The sequence below is a fragment of the Papio anubis genome, chromosome 6 (assembly GCF_008728515.1).
Source record: "Papio anubis isolate 15944 chromosome 6, Panubis1.0, whole genome shotgun sequence".
In the NCBI taxonomy this organism is placed as follows: Eukaryota; Metazoa; Chordata; class Mammalia; order Primates; family Cercopithecidae; genus Papio; species Papio anubis.
The window spans coordinates 78,258,726-78,283,733 of NC_044981.1; the positions used below are offsets into that span (position 1 = coordinate 78,258,726).

The 25,008-nt window shown below is 35.2% G+C and overlaps 1 protein-coding gene across 15 annotated transcripts in view; it reads left to right on the plus strand.

Annotated features, from left to right (window-relative positions):
* The window catches only part of DOP1A (DOP1 leucine zipper like protein A), a 105,640-nt gene that overhangs the window by 27,057 nt on the left and 53,575 nt on the right, over positions 1–25,008 (plus strand). For 10 of the 15 annotated variants that reach the window (XR_002521636.2, XM_021937525.2, XM_021937532.2 and 7 more), the window contains exons 2-6: positions 5,961–6,151; positions 9,714–9,895; positions 17,954–18,124; positions 20,506–20,695; positions 23,687–23,785. Coding sequence is in view for 14 of the 15 variants with exons in the window: in XM_021937525.2 (XP_021793217.1) it covers positions 6,014–6,151; positions 9,714–9,895; positions 17,954–18,124; positions 20,506–20,695; positions 23,687–23,785 (780 nt within the window). In the remaining variant the exon portion in view is untranslated. Of the gene's footprint in view, positions 1–5,764; positions 5,860–5,960; positions 6,152–9,713; positions 9,896–14,616; positions 15,325–17,953; positions 18,125–20,505; positions 20,696–23,686; positions 23,786–25,008 lie in introns of those variants that run through there. The other 5 variants (XM_021937526.2, XM_021937529.2, XM_021937527.2 and 2 more) reach the window with 3 other exon arrangements.

Consider the following 25,008-nt stretch of genomic DNA (forward strand, 5'->3'; position numbering starts at 1 on the left):
AGGAGCAAGTCACATCTTACATGGATGGCGGCAGGCAAAAAAAAAAAAAAGCTTGTGCAGGAGAACTCCTCCTTATAATACCATCAGATCTCACCCACCACCATGAGAACACCATGGGAAAGACCTGCCCCTATGATCCAGTTACCTCCCACCAGGTCCCTCCCCACAGCACGTGGGAATTCAAGATGAGATTTGGGTAGGACACAGCCAAACCCTATCAACCATCTTTTCACATGAAAAGTAATACTGCAGCTCTGCTGATGAAACTTCTGCAAAATGTCCCTTCTCATTTTTCAGTAATTTAAGATTTTGCTTTTAATATTCTGTGTTTTTGTGTGTCTTAAGCTATATGAACTCTTTTTAATCATACTTAAATATTTAGGAATTTATTGCCTAAAAAAAAAAAATGTAAGAAAGTTCAAATTAATTACCTGAACAAACTTTTTAGCTGTAGATGCATACAAGAGTCATAAACCTTACAAACTTAGCTGGTCATTATTAATTGGCTTTTTTATAGCAAATAAGAAAAGATTATCTGAAGGATGTGTATGTTAAGATAATATTGCTTAAAAATTATATTATTAGGCTGATAAACAACCCCTATTTTCATTAATAGAAATTACTACTAAATTGCTTTGCAGGTTAATCTTCCTCATTCACTGAGTATCATATATCTTCAAAATGAATGCTATTTTATATCTTATTCTGGAAATCTTGCTAAGGAAAGAAAAAAAATGTTCCTGCTGATAAAATGTATGCATGTGTTTTATTCCATCTACCACAAGTACATTCTTTCATTCATTGATTGGAATTTGGTTATTTTATACGAATTTTATGTGCTTTCAGAAAATCCAGTCAAGTTGATATTTTCCCTGAGTTTAATCTGGTTTTGCTATCCTTCTGATTTCTGAGAAACAGAACTAGAAATGTTTTAGGTTGTGTTCACTATAACCTTCATTCCATATATGTTACTGTTAGTATTTAACTGTTTAATTAGCTATCAAAGTTTATGGCTTTACTTGTTTAATGTGCTGGTCTTTTGTATCTAACATACCTGCAGATACTGCTTTGTGTGTATGCTGTGTTTGTGTGTTTATGATTAAATCTAGTATTTAAAAGTTTTAGAAACCATGGGTTGATAATGAAATAGCTTGTATCTTTTAAAATTTATTACCAGTTTTTATTATGTTTAAACACATTGATCATGAGTCCAACTGTAGCCTCACTATTGTAAGTTATGTGTTGTCCAGCATAGAGACATGTATAAAACATAGTTCCTGCTCTCAAAGAACTTTCCTGGTAGGAAAATTGCATAGCAAATCCTTATATAAAACAAAAATTAATTTGATGTGCAAGGTTAAGATTATTTTGATTCACATATTTAAGTTCCTATTTATTGTGAGTTCTTCAGAGTACTTCACAATACTGCTTTATGTTTGATTTGCTGCTCTTAGTCCAAAGCATGAAGGGACAGTAGTGTGCCTCCCACCCCCCACCATATTCACCGGGGATATGTTCTAAGACCCCCCCCAATGGATGATTGAAACTGCAGATAGTACCAAACTCTGTAAATTCTGGGGGTTTTTTTCTATACATATATACGAATGATAAAGTTTAATTTACAAATTAGGCATAGTACTCTTGTGCTTTACAGCTATTATTAAGTAAAATAAGGGCACAAGCACTGTGCTACCACAACAGTCTATAACCCACACAGCTACTAAGTGATTAATGGGCAGTTGTCATCTGTAGCGTGGATATGCTGTACAAAGGGAGGATTCACTTTGTTCTGTGAGAGGTTTTGTCATGTTACTCAGAATGCTATGCAATTTAAAACTTATGATTGTTTATTTCTGGAATTTTTCATGTAATATTTCCAGACTGTGGTTGACTGAGGTTAACTGAAACCCCACAGACAGCAAAAATGTGGATGGGGGTGAGGAAGAAGTATTGTATGACTGTGTTTTTTCCCCCCACATAAACTTTATATTATTTTAAGTCCCTTAGCATCAAATATCCAGTTTTAAAGAGAAAAATAGATTAACTATCTTATTTTGTTCACTACTCTCACCGTCCCAATTGGGAATGAAAGTATCATGAGGTCAGGGATGTTCTCTCTAGTCAGCACCTAAACATAGTGCTTGGCACATGATATGCTGAAGCAAAATCATTTCATGTCAAATGAAATCACATTTAAGGTGATTACTCTCTCCAAAGATAGGATTTGGGACTTGTTTTCGTTTTTGTGGATAAAATAATTGAAGTAGAGAATTGGGAAACTCGTATTGCCTCTCTTTGGCACAACCTTAACCAAGGAAATTTTGATTTTATAAATCAAAAGATTTCTAGCTTTTTTCAATACAAACAGATTTTACTCATTAGCTATATTCTCTAGTAGTTTTTAACCTTTTTGTTAAAAAAACTATTGTTTGAGAACATTATGAAAGAAGTAGACTCTCCCCAGTAAAATGTAAGACATGTAAATTTTACATGTAATTTAAGGTGATTCATGTATTTTGAGTATGCAGTTCACCTGTTTAAAGTATATAATATGGGCTGGGCATGGTGGCTCACACCTGTAATGTCAGCTCTTTGGGAGGCCAACGCAGGCGGATCACAAGGTCAGGAGTTCGAGACCAACCTGGCCAGCATGGTGAAACACCGTCTATACTAAAAATACAAAGTTAGCCGGTGCATGGTGCCAGGCGCCTGTAATCCCAGTTACTCGGGAGGCTGAGATAGGAGAACTGCTTGAGTCCAAGAGGCGGAGGTTGTAGTGAGCCAAGATGGCGCCACTGCACTCCAGCACTCCAGCCTGGGTGACAGAGTGAGACTCCGTCTCAAAAACAAACTATATATATATGTGTGTGTGTGTGTGTGTGTATATGTATACACTCACATATATATATATATAATATGATGGTATTCAATATATTCAGAGTTGTGAAGCCATCACTACAATCAATTTTAAAACATTTTTGTCATCCCAAAAAGAAACCCTATATTCATTTTGAGTTCATTCTCCATTTCACACCAATTCCTCTTTTCTTCTTCTCCCCCTACTCTAATCAACCACTAATTTACTTTGTCTCTATAGATTTTTCTATTCTTGACATTTCGTATAAATGGACTCATATACTATGTGGTCTTATGTCAGTGGCTTCTTTCATTTATAATGTTTTCAAGGTTCATGTGTGTTATAGCTTGTATCACTATTTCATTCTTTTTTATGACCAAATAATATTCCATTGTATTTTAGTTATTTGTGTGTCAGTTGATGAATATTTGGGTTATTTCTTCTTTTGGCTATTATGAATAATGCTTCTATGAGCATTCACACAAGTTTTTGAGTGGACATGTATTTTCATTTCTCTTGTGTCTCCACCATACCTAGGAGTGGAATTTCTGGCTTACAGTAATTCTATGTTGAACCTTGGAGAACTATTACTAGACTGTTTTCCAAAGGAGCCATATCAATTTATGTTCCTCCAGCAGTGTATGAGGGTTCCAGTTTCTACATACCACACTTATTATCGTCTATCTTTTTTATTATAACCATCCTAGTAGGCGTGAAATATTCTTGTGGTTTTGATTTGTTTACCTAATTATGTGGAGTGTCATTTTATGTACTTATAGACCATTTGTACATTTTCCTTTTAGAAATGTCCATTCACACCTGTTGCCTACTTTTGAATTATTTGTCTCTTTATTATTGACTTTGAAGAGTTTTTTTATTATCTAAAGTCTCATCAGATGTATGGAGGATTTGTTTTCTCCCATTCTGTCAGTTGTCTTTTCACTTTCTTGATGTTCTTTGCAACATGAAAGTTTTACTTCTTTTTTTCTTTTGTTGCTCGTGTTTTTGGTTTTCTATTTTATTTTATTTATTTTATTTTTTTGAGATGGAATCTCACTCTTTTGCCCAGGCTGGGGTGCAGTGGCGTGGTCTTGCTCACTGCAGCCTCGGACTCCTGGGTTCAAGTGATAGGCCTGCCTCAGCCTCCCGAGTAGCTGAGATTACAGGCTTGAGCCACCACAACTGGCTGATTTTTGTATTTTTAGTAGAGACGAGGTTTCACCATGTTGGCCAGCCTGGTCTTGAACTCCTGACCTCAAGCAATCCGCCTGCCTCGGCCTCCCAGAGTGCTAGGATTATAGGCGTGAGCCACCGTGCCTGGCTGTCAGTTTCATTTCTAAGAAGACTTTGCCTAGCCACAGGTCACAAAGATTTAATCCTACATTTTTTTCTGAGTGTTTTATAGCTCTAGCTGTTACATTTAGATCTCTGATCTATTTTAAAGTAACTTTTGTGTAGATGTGAAGGAGTCAACTTTGTTCTTTTGCACATGGGATATTCAGTTATCCCAAACTACTTGTTGGAAAGACTGTTCTTACCTTGGTTGAATTGTGTTAGCATCCCCTAAGGCCCACTCTTAGACCTTCCTGTAGGTCCATGCACCCAGCTCTAAAGAAAGGTACCGAGTTAGTTAGAAGTCAGTTGGGATACCAGAAAAATTAAAGGGGAGCCACACTGGTTTTTAAGTAGAACCTTAATTAAATTCTTCCTATTACCCTAGATTATCTATTGCTGTATAAAAAATTACCGCTAAACTCAGTGGCCTATAACAAAATCTTCTGTGGGTCTTGAATTTGAGAGACGTAGCTTATGTAATCGTGGCTTTGGGTTGCTCATGAAGTTATAGTCAGGATGCCATTTGGGGCCACAGTCAAATTAAGGCTTGGCTGAGGATGGAGGATCTGCTTCTAAGATGGCTCAATCACATGGCTGTACAGAAAGCTTTAGCTCCTTGTCACGAGACCTGCCTTCTCCATAGGGCTCCTTGAAAGTGTCTTCATGATGAGGCAGCTAGCTTCTCCGCAGAACTAATGATAAGAGAGTAAAGAGGAAACCAAAGTGCTTTTGTAACCTGTTGGCCGTTACACATTGTCTCTTCTACCCTATTCTTTTCATTAGAAATGAGTCACAAAGTTGACCCTAAGGTGCTGGGGGATTAGGCACCACTTTTTCAAAGAAATATCAAAGAATTTGTAAATTTGTTTTTTTCACTTTAATAGAGACAGAATCTTGCTCTGTCACCCAGTCATATTTCGTTGCAGCCTTGATGTCTTGGGCTCAAGCTGTCTTCTCACTTCAGCCTCCTGAGTAGCTGGGACTACAGGTGTCACCCTGCCTGGCTAATTTTTATTTTTATTTTTTTTTAGAGACAGGATCTCACTGTGTTGCCAGTGCTGGTCTTGAAACCTTGACCTTAGGCCATACTCCATCCTCCAGCTTCCCAAGTAGCTGGGATTACAGGTGTGAGCCACTGTACTCAGCTGTGGACATACTTTAAACCACCACATGTTCTTGTCAGTTTTATTCGAAGTAAAGTCTAAAGTCAAGTCTCATTCTAACAGCTAATGAGCCTTCATATTAGATGCTCACTTACTACTTAATAAAATGATCTCCGAGTCATTTTTTTTTTCTTCCCCTGTGTTCTTGATTCTTCCAATCTAACCAGACTTAGTGTATTTTAGGATCAAAACAAAGTAGAGGAGCATATATGGTGTATATATATGTACATATATGTGTATACATATTTGTATATACACACACACCCATATATATCAGAAATGTTACATAAACAAATATGACAGAGAAATAGCATGATTTCTAAATTGAAGTATAATAAAATTTTCTAAATTGAAATAAGTATAAGAAAATTTTACTGACTAAATTTTCACAGTCGTTTTTCCAATTCCTAGGAAAGAACACACAAGTAGTTATCTTTTAGGCTGTCTTTGAATACTTCCATGACCCTGAACACTAGCTGAGGAGAGTTTCAACCACTGCTAACAGTAAGAAACATTTTCAAGTTAGTCATTACCTTTGTAGTAAGATCATATGTACCCATTTTAATACTTTGTAACCTTGGTTCCTCCTGCAAACTCTTTTGTAGGTAATGACTTTACATGAGTTTGGAACTGGTCTCTAGTGGGAAGTTGTGGGAGGATGAACACAGAAGAGCTGGAGTTATTGAGTGACTCCAAATACAGAAACTATGTAGCCGCAATTGACAAAGCACTAAAGAATTTTGAATACTCCAGTGAATGGGCAGATTTGATATCAGCACTTGGAAAACTTAATAAGGTATGTCTGTATTATCCATTTCATAAAAGGAGTAAAAATTAGAAACCTGTGTTTGTACTTGTTAGATTTCTCTAAATCTTGAAGTAAGAATGCAAAAACATAAATGAACCTTAGATTACTATTGGTAGTGCTGTTTTTCTTCATGAGTTGCATGCCTGTGTAGTCAAGCATATTGTTAAGGCTTTGGAAGTTTTAATTCAAAGAAATAACAGTGCTTGAAAAATATGTAGTTATCGCCATGATTATTAGCTATAAAAACAAAAGAAAAGGAAGCAAATATGCTATGAGGGCTAGTAAATTTCCATAATGGAGCATCAGATATGGTGCTGGAATTCCTGGCAGCAAAATGAATTTCCTACAAATGGAAAGCAGTAATTCCTGTGTTCTTTCCAAATGGTATATAGCAGAAGGAAACATTTTCTATCCTGGCAAGCTATAGTTATAATTCGGTACTTCTTACAAAGGCAATTATATACAAGCAGTTGCTTATGCCTTGCAGCTTGTCCTTGAGTAATTCTTCTTGACATGTCTGGTTTTTATTCCGTTATTGTTGTGGCATCTTTGATCAACTTCTGGCTCTTCATTTTGACCTTTTTATTTTTTTAACATTAATTTTTTTCACCACATACCCATAGTTAAGGTTTTTTTTTTTTTTTTTTTTTTTTTTTTTTTTTTAATTGTTATTGAATGAGAGTGCTTCTAAATATTAAAGGGCTTAGATAGGAAAGGAGTGGTCTTCCAAAACCTATTTTTTATTTTATTTGAGACAAGGTTTTACTCTTTCACCCAGGCTGAAGTCCAGTGGCATGATCATAGCTCATTGCAGACTCCTGGGCTCAAGGGATCCTCCCACCTCAGCCTTCTGAGTAGGTGGGACTGCAGGCATGCCACCATGCCTGGCTAGTTATTATTTTTGTTTTTTTAGAGACAGGATCTCGCTATGTTGACGAAGGTGGTCTTGAACTCTTGGCCTCAAGTGATCTTCCCACCTCAACCTCCCAAAGTGCTGGAATTACAGGCATTAGCCACCACACCTAGCCTATCAAATAGCTTAACATACAAATTAGGAAAGAAATTTGTCTTAAAATACATACTAAAATGTGTGGGGAAAAGAATACATATTGTTTTTCCTCTGCTTTCACACCACAACAATCAATGCAGAAGACTTCTATAACCCTAAAACAAGTGATTATTTCTCCCTTACCAGCAAGCAAGCAGTTCTACAGTGGATACCAACTGGATGTGCTGCAGTTCAATTTGGACACTATCTACCTGGAGATAGTATCAGATCCCACAGGTTGAGGGCTGAGCCTCATAAGACTGTTCCCCTCTTTTGATGCCAATCACAAGCCCCAGTTTGTTTTACCTGTGCTTCTGATCAACTGGCTATAAAGTTCCACAATTCTTTCTTTAGGTGTAATTTGCTAGAGTGACTCACAGAACTTAAGGTACTGGTTCATTATAAAAGACATTACAAAGGATACAAGTGAAGAGATGCATTGGGTGAGGTCTGGGTGAAGGGATGTAGAACCTTCATGCCTTCTCCAGGAGCGCCACCCTCCAGGAACCTCCACATGTGTTCAGCTGGCCTGGACGCTCTCTAATCATCCTTTTGGGCCTTTTGAGACTTCATTGGATAGGCATGATTGAAGCATGAACAGCTGTGTAGAAATGTGTTAGGACATAAAAGATTTGATCTAATACTAACAGACAAAGTGGAGGAACCCAGCAAGACCCGTCTGTCAGATTTTTCTTGGCCTCTCTGTACAGCATTCGTTCCTTCTGGGTATGGGGCAGGACCCCTTCTGAAATGGAGGTCTTTGACCTACAAAGAGACCAAGTAGTCCAGAGAATTTTGTTACAGCCAGCTCTGAGATAGAAAGGTAGAGAAAGATTCCTGCCTTAGGGAGAAAAAGATGAGCAGAGGGCAGGAAAAAGAGAGAAATTGTTTTTTGAGGCCTGCTTCTGAGGCCCAAAGTTCCCCAATATTATAATAAGGGCTGTGGGAGTTATGAGCCAGGAACCATGGATGAAAACCTAGACACACTCTCACTCACAGTACCACACCAGGATGCTAGTTTTCAACCTGATATGACAGATAATCACTTTGATATCATAAAAAGAAAAATAATCATTTTCAGTATGTCAAGGTTTTGTCTTAAAATTTGATGCAGAAGCTTCTGTTTGACATGTTAGAACTTCTAACATTTATCATTTGAAGTTTGAATAATTCTTTATTTCTTTACAACATCCACAAGAAATTTCATCTAAAAGTACAAGTTTGCTTAAAGGTAGTTAAGTTCTTTTTTTTCTAAAGGGTTCTGAAGAGTCTGTTTCTGAAGATATACTGGGAACTCTTTTTAAAGGCAAGTCAAAAATGATGGAAATTAATTTGCCTAACTAGGTACATAATTTTTAGATTAATCAATATTCATGAAAATAGATTTCATGGTATCTAGATAACTCAAAGAAGAATACCCAAGTTGTCGATGAAACTTAGCCAAAACTGTGATGGAACAAGACAAGGATTATGTGTGTGTGTGTGTATATATACTCTTATATATACATATATACTCATATATACATATATATACTCATATATACATATATATACTCCTATGTATACATACATACATATATACACACACACACACACATATATATACACACACACACACTCTTATACTGCCTTTGGTCATTTCATATATTATGGCAAAAAAAATCCAGTTACTTTTGCACCAACCTAATATTTCAACCTGTTTATTCCTCTGTAAAATAAGTCTTTGTATATTTCTTCTAAATTCCAGTTCTAATATAGTCTATTCATTCTGAGTCTTCACTTTGTGACGTTCTATCAAAACTTGATTATAATACTGAATTCTAGGTTCAAACTAAAGGATTACATTTATTATAAAATCTTCTTTACATAACTAATCTCCTTTGAGTGGTTGATAAGATAGGATCTGTGTACAGAAATTCTGCCCTGACCATTATTTCTAAGGAAATGTTATGGTTGAAATAAATAAAGCAAAAGTTGCTTTGTCCAGCTAGAAAAATCAGTTTATAAAAACAAATGGGCAATGATAATCTCATGTAGATTTTCTTATAAACATTAGAATTACTTACTATAATTTGATATACTGGGACAATGGTTATACCTCTTCCAAGTAACTGTAAATATCTATTGTGAGGCTAGACTTTATTTCAAAGTAGTAAAAATAGGTTGAAGGCTGTAACATTCCATGTTCCAGCTGTCTTCTCACATCAAATATTAAAAATTTACCCCAAAAAATCTAAAATGCCTCTCTTCTCCATAAATTTGTTTTGGAAAATATCATTTTTCATTAAAAATGTTATTCTGTTAACAGGTAACGAGTTTATTTTTTAAACAAATTAATAAAGTTTGTAACATTTCCTCAGTTTTAACTTTAAATATGGTGTATGTAGGCAAATGTAGCTAACAAAACACAAAGATCTACAATTAACATTTTTTATAATACTATGCTAGAAAATGGAAGTAAAATGAATGCGTTCTCAACTACATTAAAATGCTTTCTTCAAGGTTTTACAGAATAATGCAAAGTACCAAGTAGTACCCAAAAAGCTGACCATAGGCAAACGCCTAGCTCAATGTCTACATCCAGCATTACCAGGTGGAGTTCATCGGAAGGCACTTGAAACATATGAAATTATCTTCAAAATAATTGGACCTAAGCGACTTGCCAAAGATCTTTTTTTATATAGGTAAGAATAATTTTATTCTCTCTATATATACACAAATAATATAAAGAAAATGTTAAACTATTTTATACTTTCTCACTAAAAACTACAAAATTGAAAATTCCTTAATGATTAGAAGTTTTCAGATATCACTCTTTGTTTTGTTTTGTTTGAGACGGAGTCTTGCTCTGTCACCCAGGCTGGAGTGCAGTGGCAGGATCTTGGCTCACTGCAAGCTCCGCCTCCCGGGTTCACGCCATTCTCCTGCCTCAGCCTCGCCAGCAGCTGGGACTACAGGCGCACGCTGCCACGCCTGGCTAATTTTTTTGTATTTTTAGTAGAGACAGGGTTTCAACGTGTTAGCCAGGATGGTCTCGATCTCCTGACCTCGTGATCTGCCCGCCTTGGCCTCCCAAAGTGCTGGGATTACAGGCGTGAGCCACCACGCCTGGCCTCAAATATCAATCTTAATATTTGAGTTAAGTGATTCAGAAAAATGTAGAACAGTCTTTAATGTCTTTTTGTTTTTTATTGTTAGATACCATTTATTAAAAGTTTTCCTTCAAAGTTGTTGAGACTATAGTACATTCTACCTTTTTAAGCTTGAAAACTGGCCTGAGAAAAAGATAGGATACCTTGATCTCTCAGCAACTTTCAACATCATTGACTCTTCTCCGCTTAAAACAGTCTTTTCCTTTGGCTTTCATTGTACCACATTTTTCTGTTCAGTTACTCTTTCTCAGTGTCCTTTACCAGTCTTTCCTCCTTTACCCAAACTCCACACAGAGTTTCTTAGGGCTCATTTAGTGCAGCACCTTCTTATATTTTCACTTGGTAATCTCTCGTTAGGCAAACTTAGCCGTACCCATGATTTATTTTTTATTTTAAATTTTACTGTGTACATTTAAGATACACAACATGATGTGAGATACCTACAGATAATGAAACAATTACTATAGATAAATTAATGTAGCCATCATCTTACATAATTATCTATTTTTTGTGTATGTGACAGGAGCAGTTAAAATCTATTCATTTAGTAAAAATCCCAAATAAAATATTATTAATTATAGTCTTCATGTTGTACATTAGATCTCTAGATTTGTTCATGTGACATTTCCCATTTCCTCCTGCCCGTGGTAACAACTGTTTTATCTTCTATATGCTGACTCCCAACTGGACATTTCCAGTGCTGGCAGCAGCTTTAAACTCCTGCTTACTTGACATCTCCATATAGATCTTGAAAGGCAACTAAAGTTCAACCTGTTTAAAACTAAACTTTCCTCTTCTCCTATTAACCTGACCTTCCTGCAATGTACTATATTAAAGCTCAATAAATGGTATCACCATCTATCCATTTATACAACCCTCAGATCCGAGAGCCACACTTGTTACCTTGTTTTCTCCACCCACGTTTTCCCACCTCTGGTGTACATAGTCTGTTGTTCAGAGTTATGTCTCATGGTGGTTAAGAGAAGAGATGGTAGAGTCAAACTAGCTCTGTTATCGTTGGCCTTTGTCCTCACCTGTTTGTGTTTGTGTCCTCACTTGCACAACAGAAATAAGATTATCAACTTCATAGGGTGGTTAATGGAATTGAAAGACTTCATATACGTAAAATGCAATGGGCAACTTATAGTAAGTTCTTAATACATGTTAGCTACTATTCTGATATATGTCTCAAATACATCTACTTCCCTGAACCTTCACTGACAGCATGCAGTCTAAGCATCATCTCTAGCTTGGGCTTCATCACTGACCTAACATTCATCCACCATCTGTTCTTATCCTCTTCTACCCTGTTCTCCACATAGTACCAGTGTAATCTTTTTAATATATTAAATAATGTTACTCTCTTGCTAAAAAGCTCTATTGACTTCTTCTCAGCACACTTAAGAAAAAAAAATAAGAAAAAGGCTTTAATATGGCTTTGAATAATTCCTGAAGTACTGTGACCCTGGCTCTGTCAGTGACCTCAACTCTTAATAAACTAAAACTAAACTATTATTATTTTCCCCCCAATTTATTCCACTCAGGTCAACAGGTCTCTTTGCTTATTATTCCTCGTTTTCTTTGCTATTCTCTTGATCTGTAATTCTCAAATCCAGGTCTCTGATCAGATATCAGCTCCTCAGAGGACTTGCTTAGTTATTATCTGAAATGGTCCTTCTTCCACATTTTTATCCCTAGTATTCTGTTCCATTGTGATATGTTTTTAGGTAAGTTTTATTATTATTATTATTTATTCTGTTGGTATTTGTTGGACTTTAAAAAAATCTATAAATTGGATAAAAAGGAATGAAATAATGGCATTCACAGCAACCTGAATGGAATTGGAGACCATTATTCTAAATGAAGTAACTCAGGAATGGAAAAACAAACATCGTATTTTCTCACTCATAAGTGGGAGCTAAGCTATGAGGATGCAAAGGCATAGAGTGATACAGTGAACCTTGGGGACCTAGGAGAAAGGGTGTAACAGGGTGAGTGGTAATAGACTACACTTTGCATACAGTATACACTGCTTGGGTGATGGGTGCACCAAAATCTCAGAAATCGCCACTAAAGAACTTATTCATGTAACCAAACACCACCTTTTCCTCAAAAAACCATTAAATTTTTTTTTTAATTGATGAATTGATGCCTTTCACCCATTTTGGAAAATTTCCAACCACCATCTTTTGAGATTACCTTCACATCTGTTCTCTCCCCACTTATTAGGTCTTCCCACCATGGCTTCTCCATCTCTTAACCATTCTTCATATTTTCTAACTTTTTGTCCTTCTGTGCTGCATTCTCAGGAATTTCTTCTGACCTAGTTTTCAGGTCACTAATTCTGTCTGTCTCTTCTTTTTTTAACCACTTAACTTTTCTTTTAAACTGTTGATATAATTTACATTCAATAAAATGAACAGATCATAAATGTTCAATGTGTAGTAAGTTTTGACAAATTTAGTCAATTTTGTAGCCACCATTCAAAATAAGATATAGAACATTCTTATCAATGCAGCAAGTTCCCTCCTACTCCTTTCTAGTGGAAACCCCTACTGTCCAACTATTTATATTTCCCTCATTCTGCAGCTTTTAAAACTTTCTAAATGGTATTTTTGAAGAACCAAAAGTTCTTCTTTATGCTGTCTTTTGAAGAAAGTTTTTTTTAGTTGATTTATCAACCTTTTATTAAGTAGTCCTTTTTGCTTCTTATTTAAGGAATCTTTGCTTAGTATATTGCTGCTAGAATGTGGAAATATGAAGGTGTTTTTCTGTATTAACATTGTATTCAGAAACTTTGTCAAGTTCACTTGTTCTTTCTAATAGCTTTTGGAATTTTGAGATATAGTCACACTATCTGTGAATGGTGAGTTTTCTTTTCCGATTTTAATAATTTTATATCTTTTTTTGCCTTATTGTATTGACTAGGGTCTATAGTAGAGTGTTAAAGAGAGGAGGGTCAAGTATATCTGTCTTATTTCTCATTTCAGGTAGAAAATGTTAAATAATTTGGAAGGTTCAATCAGCCTTTCATTTCTAGAATATATCCAGTTGGCTCATGATTTAGAGTCCTTTTTGTATCACTGGATTTGCTTACTTTGTTTTTTGTTTTTGTTTTTGTTTTGTTTTGTTTTGTTTGTAGTTTTACATCTTTGTTTAGTAGAGAATGGCTATGATTTTACATTTTTATCTAATTTTGGTTTCAGGTTTATGCTAAATTTCATATTGTTCTCTTATTCTGTTCTGTGCAACAGTTTTCATAACATTGGTGTAATTATTTAGGTTTTATCTGAAATTTATCTTTGTGGGAAGATTTGTAATTACAGATTAATTTCTTTAGTAGTTATGATACTATTCAAATCTATTTATGTCAGTTTTAGTAAGTTTTTTCTCTCGAAATTTGCCTGTTTTTACTAAATTTTTAGGTGCATCAGCTTAAAGTTCATAATATACTCTTATCTTTGTAACATGTAGGATCTATAGTGATGTCTCCTCTTTCACTTTTGACATTGGTGACTCAAGCCATCCTTTTTTTTTTAATTGATCAGTCTTATCAGGAGTTTATCAGTTTTGTTAGTCTTTTTAAAAACCAACTTTTAGTTTTACTGATCCTTTCTACTGTGTATGTGTTTACTCTCTCATTTTTACTCAGATAAGCCTTCTCTGACCACCCTATTTAGAACCTGCCTCTGCTCTAGTCTCCTTGTTATTCTCCTGTAACTTTTTCTCCTCTGCTTTAACATTTATCACCATGTGATATGTATGTATGTGTTAAGAGATACAATAACCAAGCAATTAAAATATGTACATATATACTCTCCAAAAAATAAGCTTTATGAGGTTAAAGAACAGGGATTTCTTACTGTCATTAAGTGCTCTATTCTCAGGATCCTGAGGAACTGACAGATAGTAGACCCTTAATAAATATTTGTTTAATGAATAAAGAAATGCTATTTGTTATACTCAATTCTTTGATATTTCAAAATATTATTAAAGAGAAATGAGCAAGGAAATATTAAAGAGAAATGAACATGAATGTCTTTTTTTTGAGACGAAGTCTCACTCTGTCACCCAAGCTGGAGTGCAGTGGTGCAATCTTGGCTTACTGAAACCTCCGCCTCCCAGGTTCAAGCAATTATTCTTCCTCAGCCTCCCAAGTAACTGGGATTACAGGCGCATGCCACCACCGTAAAAAAAATACCCAGCTAATTTTTGTATTTTCAGTAGAGACAGGGTTTCACTATGTTGGCCAGGCTGGTCTCGAACTCCTGACTTTGTGATCCTCCTGCCTTGGCCTCCCAAAGTGCTGGGATTACAGGCATGAGCCACTGCGCCCAGTCGAGCATGGATGTCTTAAAAATAGTATGTAAAGCCAGTAAAGGTATTTTTAATAGTAGTAAATAATACATTCAAAGAATGATGTTAAGAAAACTGAGCATTGCCGAATCAGTGTTGCATGTGATTATCTAATAATTGATAGATTTTCCTTTCTTAAAGCAAGATTTACATAATTCATGCCTGCTACTTTCTACCTCTTAACAGAAAGTTTAAGCAGCACAGTTATTCTTCATTTGTAGTATACCTATTTTTATCATCAGTATGTTACATAAAATTAAACCTAGAATACCATTTCTAAATATGGCAGATATTCTTGTATACATACACACACGTTATGGAGTAAATGATATCATTGTTCTGTTCTTTTTTGAAGTATAACTATTTTAAAAACTAAAGTTTATATTAAATGTAGATATGTTTATTTTTAATTAATGATTTTTTCATTTCAAGGTTTACGGTTTAACGTAATTAAATACAAATGCTTTTAAAGTTCTATAACCTATTACATGATGTAATACCATATTGCCTCTTCAAGCTTATTTCTTTTTAATGTGATACAGTGTACAAAGATGTTACTAAGAAGGCTAGAAGTGGAGTTTGAATGCCTTAAAATATTCAGATGGGTATGTAAAGTGAGCTTTTGGTAATACAAATCTGGATTGCAGATTAGACAGATACTGTAAAGCAGTCAGCATTTAGGTGGCAGTTGAAGCCAAGAGAATAATTGAAATGACCTAGGTACATTGTAAATCACAAGGAGGAAAAAAGGAATGAGGACATTTTGAGAGTATTTAGGAGTCTCAGTATTTAAATATCAGGTGGGGGAAAGTAGCCTGTGAAAAAGAGTCAGAGATAGAAAGTGTACCAGGAGGCTGGGCTCAGTGGCTCACGCCTATAAATCCCAGCACTTTGGGAGGCCGAGGTGAGTGGATTACCTGAGGTCAGGAGTTCAAGACCAGACTGTCCAACATGTCAAAACCCCATCTCAACTAAAAATACAAAATTAGCCGGGTGTGGTGGTGAGTGCCTGTAATACCACCTACTGAGGAGGCTGAGGCATGAGAATCACTTGAACTCGGGAGGTGGAGGTTTCAGTGAGCCAGTTGCACCACTGCACATCAGCATGGGCAGCAGAGTGAGACTCCGTCTAAGAAAAAAAAAAGCGAAAATGTACCAGGAGACAAAGCAGTCCTGGAAGTCAAGAAGGAAGGGTGCTTCAAGAGAATGCTCTGGTTAATAGTATCACATGTTAAATTAAATAGGATAAGGTCTGAAGATAGAGCATTGGATCTGGCAGTTGGTAGACATTGGTGACCAAAATGAGAACAGTTTCAGCGGAGGGAGTAGAAGTATCGTGATTGATTAATGATGGAAGGTAATAAATAGAAGAAATTCATATATGTATTTTAATTGATAGAGAATGGTAGCTTTAAGACAGAAGGTTAGTTAGAATAAAGATTTTGGGGTTTGGTTATTGCTGTTACTTTTTTCTTGTTTTAGAATTATGAGGAAATATGTGAGTACATTTGTATTAAAAAGCAAAGATGTCAGTTCAGGAAGAAAGAAATTACAGAAAAGAAAAACGATAATGGATGATGCAGGTCCCTGGACAGGCGGGTCATGGCCCTGGGCACATTGGAAAAAAGGTAGCATGGAAGAGACTGAGAGACTATGGCTGTATCTTTAGATCAAACAGTACCTAAAATGAGAGACAGAAGAGTAGAAAGCTGAAGCCATTCTTACTTGATGATTTCTATTTTTTATAAACTAGGAGCAAGAGAGATTCCTAATTCATTTGTTCTTCACTTGCTAAGTACAGGACATGGTGCTTGAAACTTAGGATACAGAAATAAAAATATAGTCATGGTCCTTTGTTTTCTGATATTTACAGTCTGTTGGAAAAGATAGACATTAAGCAATTCAAATAAAGAATGATAAGCACGTTTTGGTAAGTAAATATTGTGTACTATGAGAACATCAAATAGGGGGCCTAACCTAGTCTAATTAGGAGATAGTCTCCCTAAGGAAATGGCTTCTTAGGCTGAGGCCTGAAAGTTTGGGAATCCCCCAAAGAGGGTATAAGTAAGGGAGTGAGAATTGTATCTGTCAGAGCAGCATATGGAAAGGTATGGGCACTAAAAAGAGCATAGAAGGTTCTGAAAGGAACTAGAAAGGAATTCTTCAGTATAGCTGGAGCAGAGGGTACAGGAGTAAAATTGGTGAGTATATATGGACTGTTCAGAGGTATGTAGTAGCCATTTTTTAAAAGATGTTAGAGGCCTCATTGGCAATGGGAACTCATTGAAAGGTTTTACCGAGAGCTGCTTCAGGGCAATAATGAACCAATACATGTTAAAACATGAAGAGTAAGATACGATAGCAGTTGCTTCTAGGTAGCTATCTGGTGGAGATACAATTTGTTATATTCAAAAAATATCTAGGAGAGTGACTTGGAGAGAGAACTTGATGACCTTGATAACTGATTGCAGGTTAGAGTAGAAAATTATTTTTTTTTTTTTTAATTTTTGAATCCAGGGTCTCACTCTGTCACCCTGGCTGGAGTACAGTGTCATGATCACAGCTCATTGCAGCCTCTACCTCCCAGGTTCAAGCAGTCCTCTACTCTCAGCCTCCTGAGTAGCTGGGACTGCAGGCACATGCCACTGTGCCCAGCTAATTTTTATTTTTTGTAAAGATGAGGTCTCACTATGTTTCCTGAGCTAGTCTTAAACTCCTGGGCCTAAGCAGTCCTCCTACCTCAGCCTTCCAAAGTGCTTGGATTACAGGCATGAGCCAACTTACCCAGCCAGGTTAGAGTAGAAGATTTTTAAAGCTACTCATGAGGCTGAGGCAGGAGGATTGCATGAGTCAAGGATCAGTCCTAGATTTATAGCTTTTGGTCAGCCAGATAGATAGTGATGCCATATTTTGACATGACAGTTATTACAGGGAAGGCACATGTTTTGCTGGGGCACATCAGGGGAGAATTCTGTTTTGGAATTGTGAAATATGAGGACTTTGTGAAACAGCTAGGTAGCTACTGGGTTTATAAGTATAAAACCCAGGTGAGAGAACTGGTCTGTTTTAATGGATGTAGTCATTAATATACAGGTATCATTTTACGCCAATCAGTATAACTTTTTCATCAGAAATAAATAAAATATTTATACATATAATTGTGTATGAATTAATATTGTATAGTTATTTTGCTTCCCTCTCCTCGCCTTTTTTTTTTTTTTTTTTTTTTAATAGTTCTGGATTATTTCCTCTTCTTGCAAATGCTGCCATGTCTGTGAAGCCAACATTGCTCAGTTTGTATGAGATATATTATCTGCCTTTGGGTAAAACACTGAAACCTGGTCTACAGGGATTGCTTACTGGTATTCTTCCTGGCTTAGAAGAAGGATCAGAGTACTATGAGAGGTAAGATCATATTTGGTGCAGTTATGTAATTGAAGTCATGGATTTGTCAGTAAGCATATTTAGGTAAAATATGTTTTAGCATCATGAATGAATTATTCTAGACAGTTCAGTATATCACATGAATATTTCTATAGCAATGAAACATTATAGTTTAGTCTGTGTATCATACTGAAAATATAGCTAGTGGTAAAAGCATAGACTTCGGAGGTGGATATACTGAGTTGAAGTCTTGCCTATACAGACACTGAGCTTAGGGAAGTTTTCTTAATGTCTGAACTTTATTCAGTTTCCTCATCTTTAAAACAAACGTAATATCCTTTTATTTCTGTTATTCTAATAGCAGATCACCTAGTCCTTTGCCAAGCACATATAAGTCACTCAAGAAAATTGTGACCCATAACTTAAAATAATATAACAGATAGGACATGTAGATTAGTGATAAGAATGGAAGATTAGTCTATGCACTAACAATTTTTAAGTTGCTAATGGGGAAAAATAGCTTAGTACCAGTGCAGTGCTGTTTCATTAGCTGTTGACGTGGTACTCTTGATACCTAACTGTTCAAATGAAGTTATTTGATCTGTTTGGACCCTATTATTATTTTTGGGGAGTTGATAATTGTAGGCAATGCATGATGTCATTAAGTATCTCTAATATCTCATTACTAATATTCTTATTAAAACACTGAGTTGAAGTAGCAAAAATAGAAAATACCAAACTTACTTTATGAGTAGACATAATTATTTAAATATTTTATTCAAGTACATTTCCTAGTTACTGTTTTTCAGCTGCTCTCCTCATGCAGTAAGAATCTAATTCTTAATATATTGAATTACCTTTTTAAAGGCTCCTTGGAGAAAAAATAATTTTGTCCTCAAAGCTAATCAGTTGCTTTTATTAATTTTTTTTTTTTTTTTTTTTTTTTTTTTTTTTTTTTTTTTTTTTGGAGACAGAATCTCACTGTCACCCCGGCTGGAGTGCAGTGGCCTGATCTCAACTCACTGCAACCTCTGCCTCTCAGGTTCAAGCAATTCTCCTGTCTCAGCCTCCCAAGTAGCTGGGATTACAGGCACCTGCCACCACAACTGGCTAATTTTTGTAGTTTTAGTAAAGACAGGCTTTCACCATCTTGGCCAGGCTGGTCTTGAACTCCTGACCTTATGATCCACCCCCCCCTTGGCCTCCCAAAGTGCTGGGATTATAGGCGCGAGCCACTGCATCCGACCCTCTTTTATTTATTTTACTTTTTTACTTATTTGCCTACAGTTTCATAAATGTAATACGAAATTATTTCATTTAGCCTGGAAATCAGTTTTGTTTAAAATAGTTATTTTTCTCTAAAGGAAGCATGGACTTGATACCACTTATAACTCTGCTAGTTACAATTAAAAATTTAACATAGAAATTGAATAATGATCCTTATAACTGTGGTATCCTATGATTTATCTTGTTAATGTTTTGCTAGGTATTCCATATAAGTTTTATAAAAGAATTTGTAAATGTTATTCTTTTACCACATAGATAAATTGAGGCCAGAAGAAATTACAGTGTTAATATTAAGTAGCAAGTAAACAGTGTGACTCATCAAATTCTCTTCACTATGCTACAGTGTAATAGACTTTTATGTTACTCATTGTTTATCTTATGTTAAAAATAAGAGTCATTTTTTTCAACTTTTATTTTGGATTCAGAGAGTACATGTGCAAGTTTATTACTTGGGTATATTGCATGACTCTGAGGTTTGGGGTTTGGATGATCCTTTCACCCAGGTAGTGAGCATAGTATTCAATAGGTAGTTTTTAGCCCCCCCCCCCCCCACTTCTTCCCTCTTCTAAAAAGTAATCTTTAACTGTATTCCTTATTAAAGTGGTAAGGCATCTTTGATTTTTATCATAGATCTAATTCATTAAAGTTTTAAACTTTATAGTGTGTGATTTCAAAAAGAAAGATTTGAAATGTCCTTTTAAGATTTTGTAGAAAGTCAGCAGAACATCTATTCTACTATAGGATTACTATTAACTAAAATGTATATGATATTTTATTACTTAGAGTACTTTAACAACCTAGTGAGGTAGATAGGTCTTGTGGTGGAGTGTTTTGTTGTTGTTGTTCTCTTCATTTTACAGATGAGGAGACTGAACTTTTAAGAACAATGAAGTGACTTCCTCAACATATACAGCTAGTAAATGGTGGAGCCAGGACTTAAATTCAGTCCTCTGACTCTAAAGTATATTCTTCTTTCAGTCTATCACACTTATTTCCAGGGTGGGACATATGACTATAACATGGATGTTTGCATACATTTTTGGAAAGGAACGATTTATTTTTTATAATATGAGACTAAGTGTTTCCCTTCTTAAACCACTTTATTTATACCTCAGAACAAATACATTGTTGGAAAAGGTTGCTGCTGCTGTGGACCAGTCAGCATTCTACAGTGCCCTGTGGGGTAGTCTTCTCACCAGTCCTGCTGTGCGTTTACCTGGAATCACGTATGTTCTTGCCCATTTAAACAGGAAGCTTTCTATGGAAGATCAACTTTATATAATTGGCAGTGATATTGAGCTAATGGTAGGTCTAAAAATATGGTTGCTCATTTCGCAAATATTTCTTTAGAGCCAGACACTATTCCAGACATATATTGAGGATTGTATAATGAACAAAGTTCCTATTTTCATCGAGCTTACATTTATCAAGGAAAATTAAAGGCCAAAATAATAATTATTGTTTTTAAAAGCTTAACTTCAGGCCTCAAGTGATCCTCTCACCTTGGCCTCATAGCCTTCTTTATAAGAAGTGAATTTTAGATAAAGTAATACAGCCAGATTCCGTATGGAATTTATGTGAGAAGATGTACTAAAACAGATAGTGAAATATAATAGGAGGAAAAATCACATTTATTACTTACTTATACAGTATTTTTCTTTTTAATTTCAAGATTAACAAGAGAGGGCAAGCTTTGTATCTCTAGAGTGCTATACTCTTAATAAGAGCAAGGAATACAAAACCCTCAGGGATCATTTTGAAAAATTAAACAATTTGATTGATCATAATTTACTTTTTCCCCATATGATTATGACATTACTGATATTTTAATGCATATTTCTGATTAGATTTATTGAAGTTAATTTATGTACACCAAAATTAGCCCTTCTTACACTGTAGAGTTACCTGAATTTTGGCAAGTACATAGAGTCATATAACCACTATTGCAATCAAGATACAGAATATTTACATCACCCTAAAAAGTCCTCTGTGCCTTTTTTTCAGTCACTCCCCTTCTTCTACACTCCCAGGCCCTTAGAAACACTGATCTGTTTACTGTTTCTATAGTTTTGTTTTTTCTAGAATGTTACATAAACCATACTGTATATAAGTGGACTCATTTTTTGTGTTCTTTAAATCCATGTTGGTCAGGCTGGCCTCAAACTCCTGACCTCAGGTGATCGACCCACCTCAGCCTCCCAAGGTGCTGGGATTACAGGCATGAGCCACTGCACCTGGCCTGTGTTCATATACCATTAATCAGCTGATGGACATTTGGGTTGTTTATATTTTTTGGCTGTTAAAAATAATGCCCGATTGAACACTCATGTATGAGTTTTAGTATGGACATGTGTTTTCGTTTATTTCGGGTATACGTCTAGTAGTGCCATTTCCAAGTTTTTTGGTAACTGTCGAACTTTTTGAAGAACTGGCAAACTTTTTTCCAAAGTGACTGCACCAATTTTTATTCCCACTTGCAGTATATGAAGATTTCAGTTTCTCCACAGCATTGCCAACACTTGTTGTTGTCTTTTTTATCATAGTCCTCCCAGTGGGTATAAAGTGTTCTCATTGTCATTTTGAGTTGCATTTCCCTAATGACTAACAATGAACATCTTGTGGTTGGTTATTGGCTCTTTGTATATCTTCTTTGAATAAATTTCTATTCAAATCCTTTGTCCATCTTAAAAATTAGATTATTTGCCTTTTTGTTGTTGAATTGTAGGAGTTCCTTATACATTCTGGATATTAAACCCTTGTCATATATGATTTGAAAATATTTTCCCCCATTCTGTAGATTGTCTTCTAACATTCTTGATAGGGTCCCATGAAGCAAAAAAGTTTTAATTTTGATCAAGTTCAGTTCATCTAATTTTTTTTCTCTTGCTGCCTGTGCTTTTAATGTTATAGTTAGGAAACCATTATCTAATCCAAGGTACCAGAGATTTACTTTTTTCTTCAATGCGTAAGTTTATTAGAAACTGCCAAACTATTTTCCAAAATGGCTACACTTTTTAAATTCAGGTTTTAAAATATACTGTTAAATTTCTTTTTAATGATTTAATGGAAATTTTAAACAAATCATTTTTGACTTATTTAAACCAATGACACACATGGAAAAATAATTCCCAAATATCACAGTCAAAGGAGTATTCTTTCTAATATTCAAAGAGCTACTATAGACAAATAAAAACAAGTAGAAAATGGATTTGAACAGATAATTAACTTAAAGGAAATAAAAATAATTCAGACATGAAGAGATGATCAACATTGTAATAAAGAAATAAAAGTTTAAGCTACACCAAGCCTGCTTTCATGTCAGATGGGCAAAAATACAAAAAAAAAAAAAAACCATATATATATATATAAAAGCAAGCATGTGGAGAAACAAATTGTCATGTAAAACTGGTGGGAATATAAAGTGATAGAAACCTAATATAAAGCATTATGCTGTGTATTTATTGACACAGTCTCACTTTGTCACACAGGATGGAGTGCAGTGGCACAATCTTGGCTCACTGCAACCTCCACCTCCAGGGTTCAAGTAAACTCCCTTGCCTCAGCCACCCGAGTGGCTGGGATTACAGGCATGCACCACCACACCCAGCTAATTTTTGTATTTTTAGTAGAGACAGGGTTTCAACATGTTGGCCAGACTGATCTCCAACTCCTGACCAAGTGATCTACCCACCTCAGCCTCCCAAAGTGCTGGGATTACAGGGGTGAGCCACCATGCCCAACGGCATTATGATGTTTAAATTGTAACTGCACATACCCCAAGACCTGGCAATTCTATTTTGAGCAATTTATCTTACAGATGTATGTTATGTAAGTATTATATATTGTAACATTATTTACAATAGTGTTTAGAAATGTGTAAGTCCGCATGATTAGAAACTTAGTTAAATAAATTAGAGTTCATGTATGAAATAAAATACTTTGGCCATTAAGAAATGAAGCTCTTTAATAATAAGGAAAGATCTCTAAAACATGTTAAATGAAAAAGGCAGGTTTGGAATATATGTATGGTGTTTTTCTTGTATTTGCAGGAAATATTCACTAGTAAAACTGTTGCCTACAAAACGGAAGTTGGTTAGAAGTTGTGCTGTATAGTCTTATGTACTTCTTAATTTTTAAACCATCATGATATATTTACTATTCAAAATAATGTAAATGTCTTTAATTATTGATTAGATCCTCAGAAGCATACTTTTGAGAAAATGAAGAGTTGTTACATTTTCACGGCAAAAAATTCTCAGCATAATAGACAATAGATTAAAGATGCTGTTATTTCAGGTAGAAGCAGTAAGTACTTCGGTGCAAGACTCAAGTGTACTTGTACAGAGAAGCACACTGGACCTCATACTCTTCTGTTTTCCTTTCCACATGAGTCAGGTAAAATATTAACGCTGATATTATTATAAGGCATTCTTGGAAAACTATAGATTGATAATGTATAGTTATTTTTTTAAAGGCATGTGTGTTGAATTCTTGTATAAATGAGTAAGCACGTAGAAAATAAGTTCCTTTTTAAGGAGTGGAATTTGTTGTGAAAAAAAAACCTAAAGATAAAAGCTTCACTTATTTGATAAGAATATGGTAATTGAAGTAGATTATTTCATACTTTTGAAAAAAGTTGTAACATATAAAAAGCAAGAGGTTCTCTATTGCTAACTCTGAGTAAGCCAAGACTGAGACCCAGGCCTTCTACCCAGCCATCATCTGTACTGATATTATGTTATCTTGTTTTGGTGATTTTAATATGCATGCCAGATCCTTAGCAGAGTTGACTATAACTTAAGAGCCACATGTTTAGTCACTGTGATATTCTATAGTACTTTTATTACAAATAAGTGCAACTAACTTGACAAATCATAAACGAAGTTCATTCCTAGAACTTAATCAGTGCCCTCATTTTAAAAGAAATGATCTAAATTCCTTTGAGTTCTAAACCTTTATTTATTCCTAAAAAGGACTATTATTTGAGGTTTTCATAAGAACTGCGATGAATAGATAACTGTAGTGAATTTTCATTATGACTGGCCAATTTTTTATTCATTATTTTATTAACATTTTTCTTTTATTTAGTTTGATATTGAAATATTAGTAACTAAATAATTCTACACTTCATTGTCTATACTTTCACTAAGTGGAACATAAACCACTCTGTTTCTATTTTGAGACTTTCACCCTTCAACCTAGGGACTTTATTCTGCCCTCTGGCTTTTCACAAAAACAACTATTGAGTCATCTTAGCATAATCTAAATTCAGCAATGCTCTATTATAGGGATGGCCAAACAGCCCAAAAGTTAAGAAAGGTTTTTGCTTTTTTAAAGGCTTAGAAAACAAAGAAGAATATGGCAAAGCAATGTATGTTATCTGAAAGTCTAAAATATGTACTGTCTGGATCTTTATCCAAAAAACTTATTGACTTTCACTCTTGAACTTTTCCCATTGCTTTCTTACCTTTCAGGCATTCAACATCATTAGGTCCTCAATTGACAGATGTCTCAACAAGATCTGAGGAATTAAGTCATAGTAGACTCAAGAGTAACTTAATTTGTAATCTTAACATATCAATGTTTCCTAAGCTTTTCTCAGCCTATACTTTCTTACT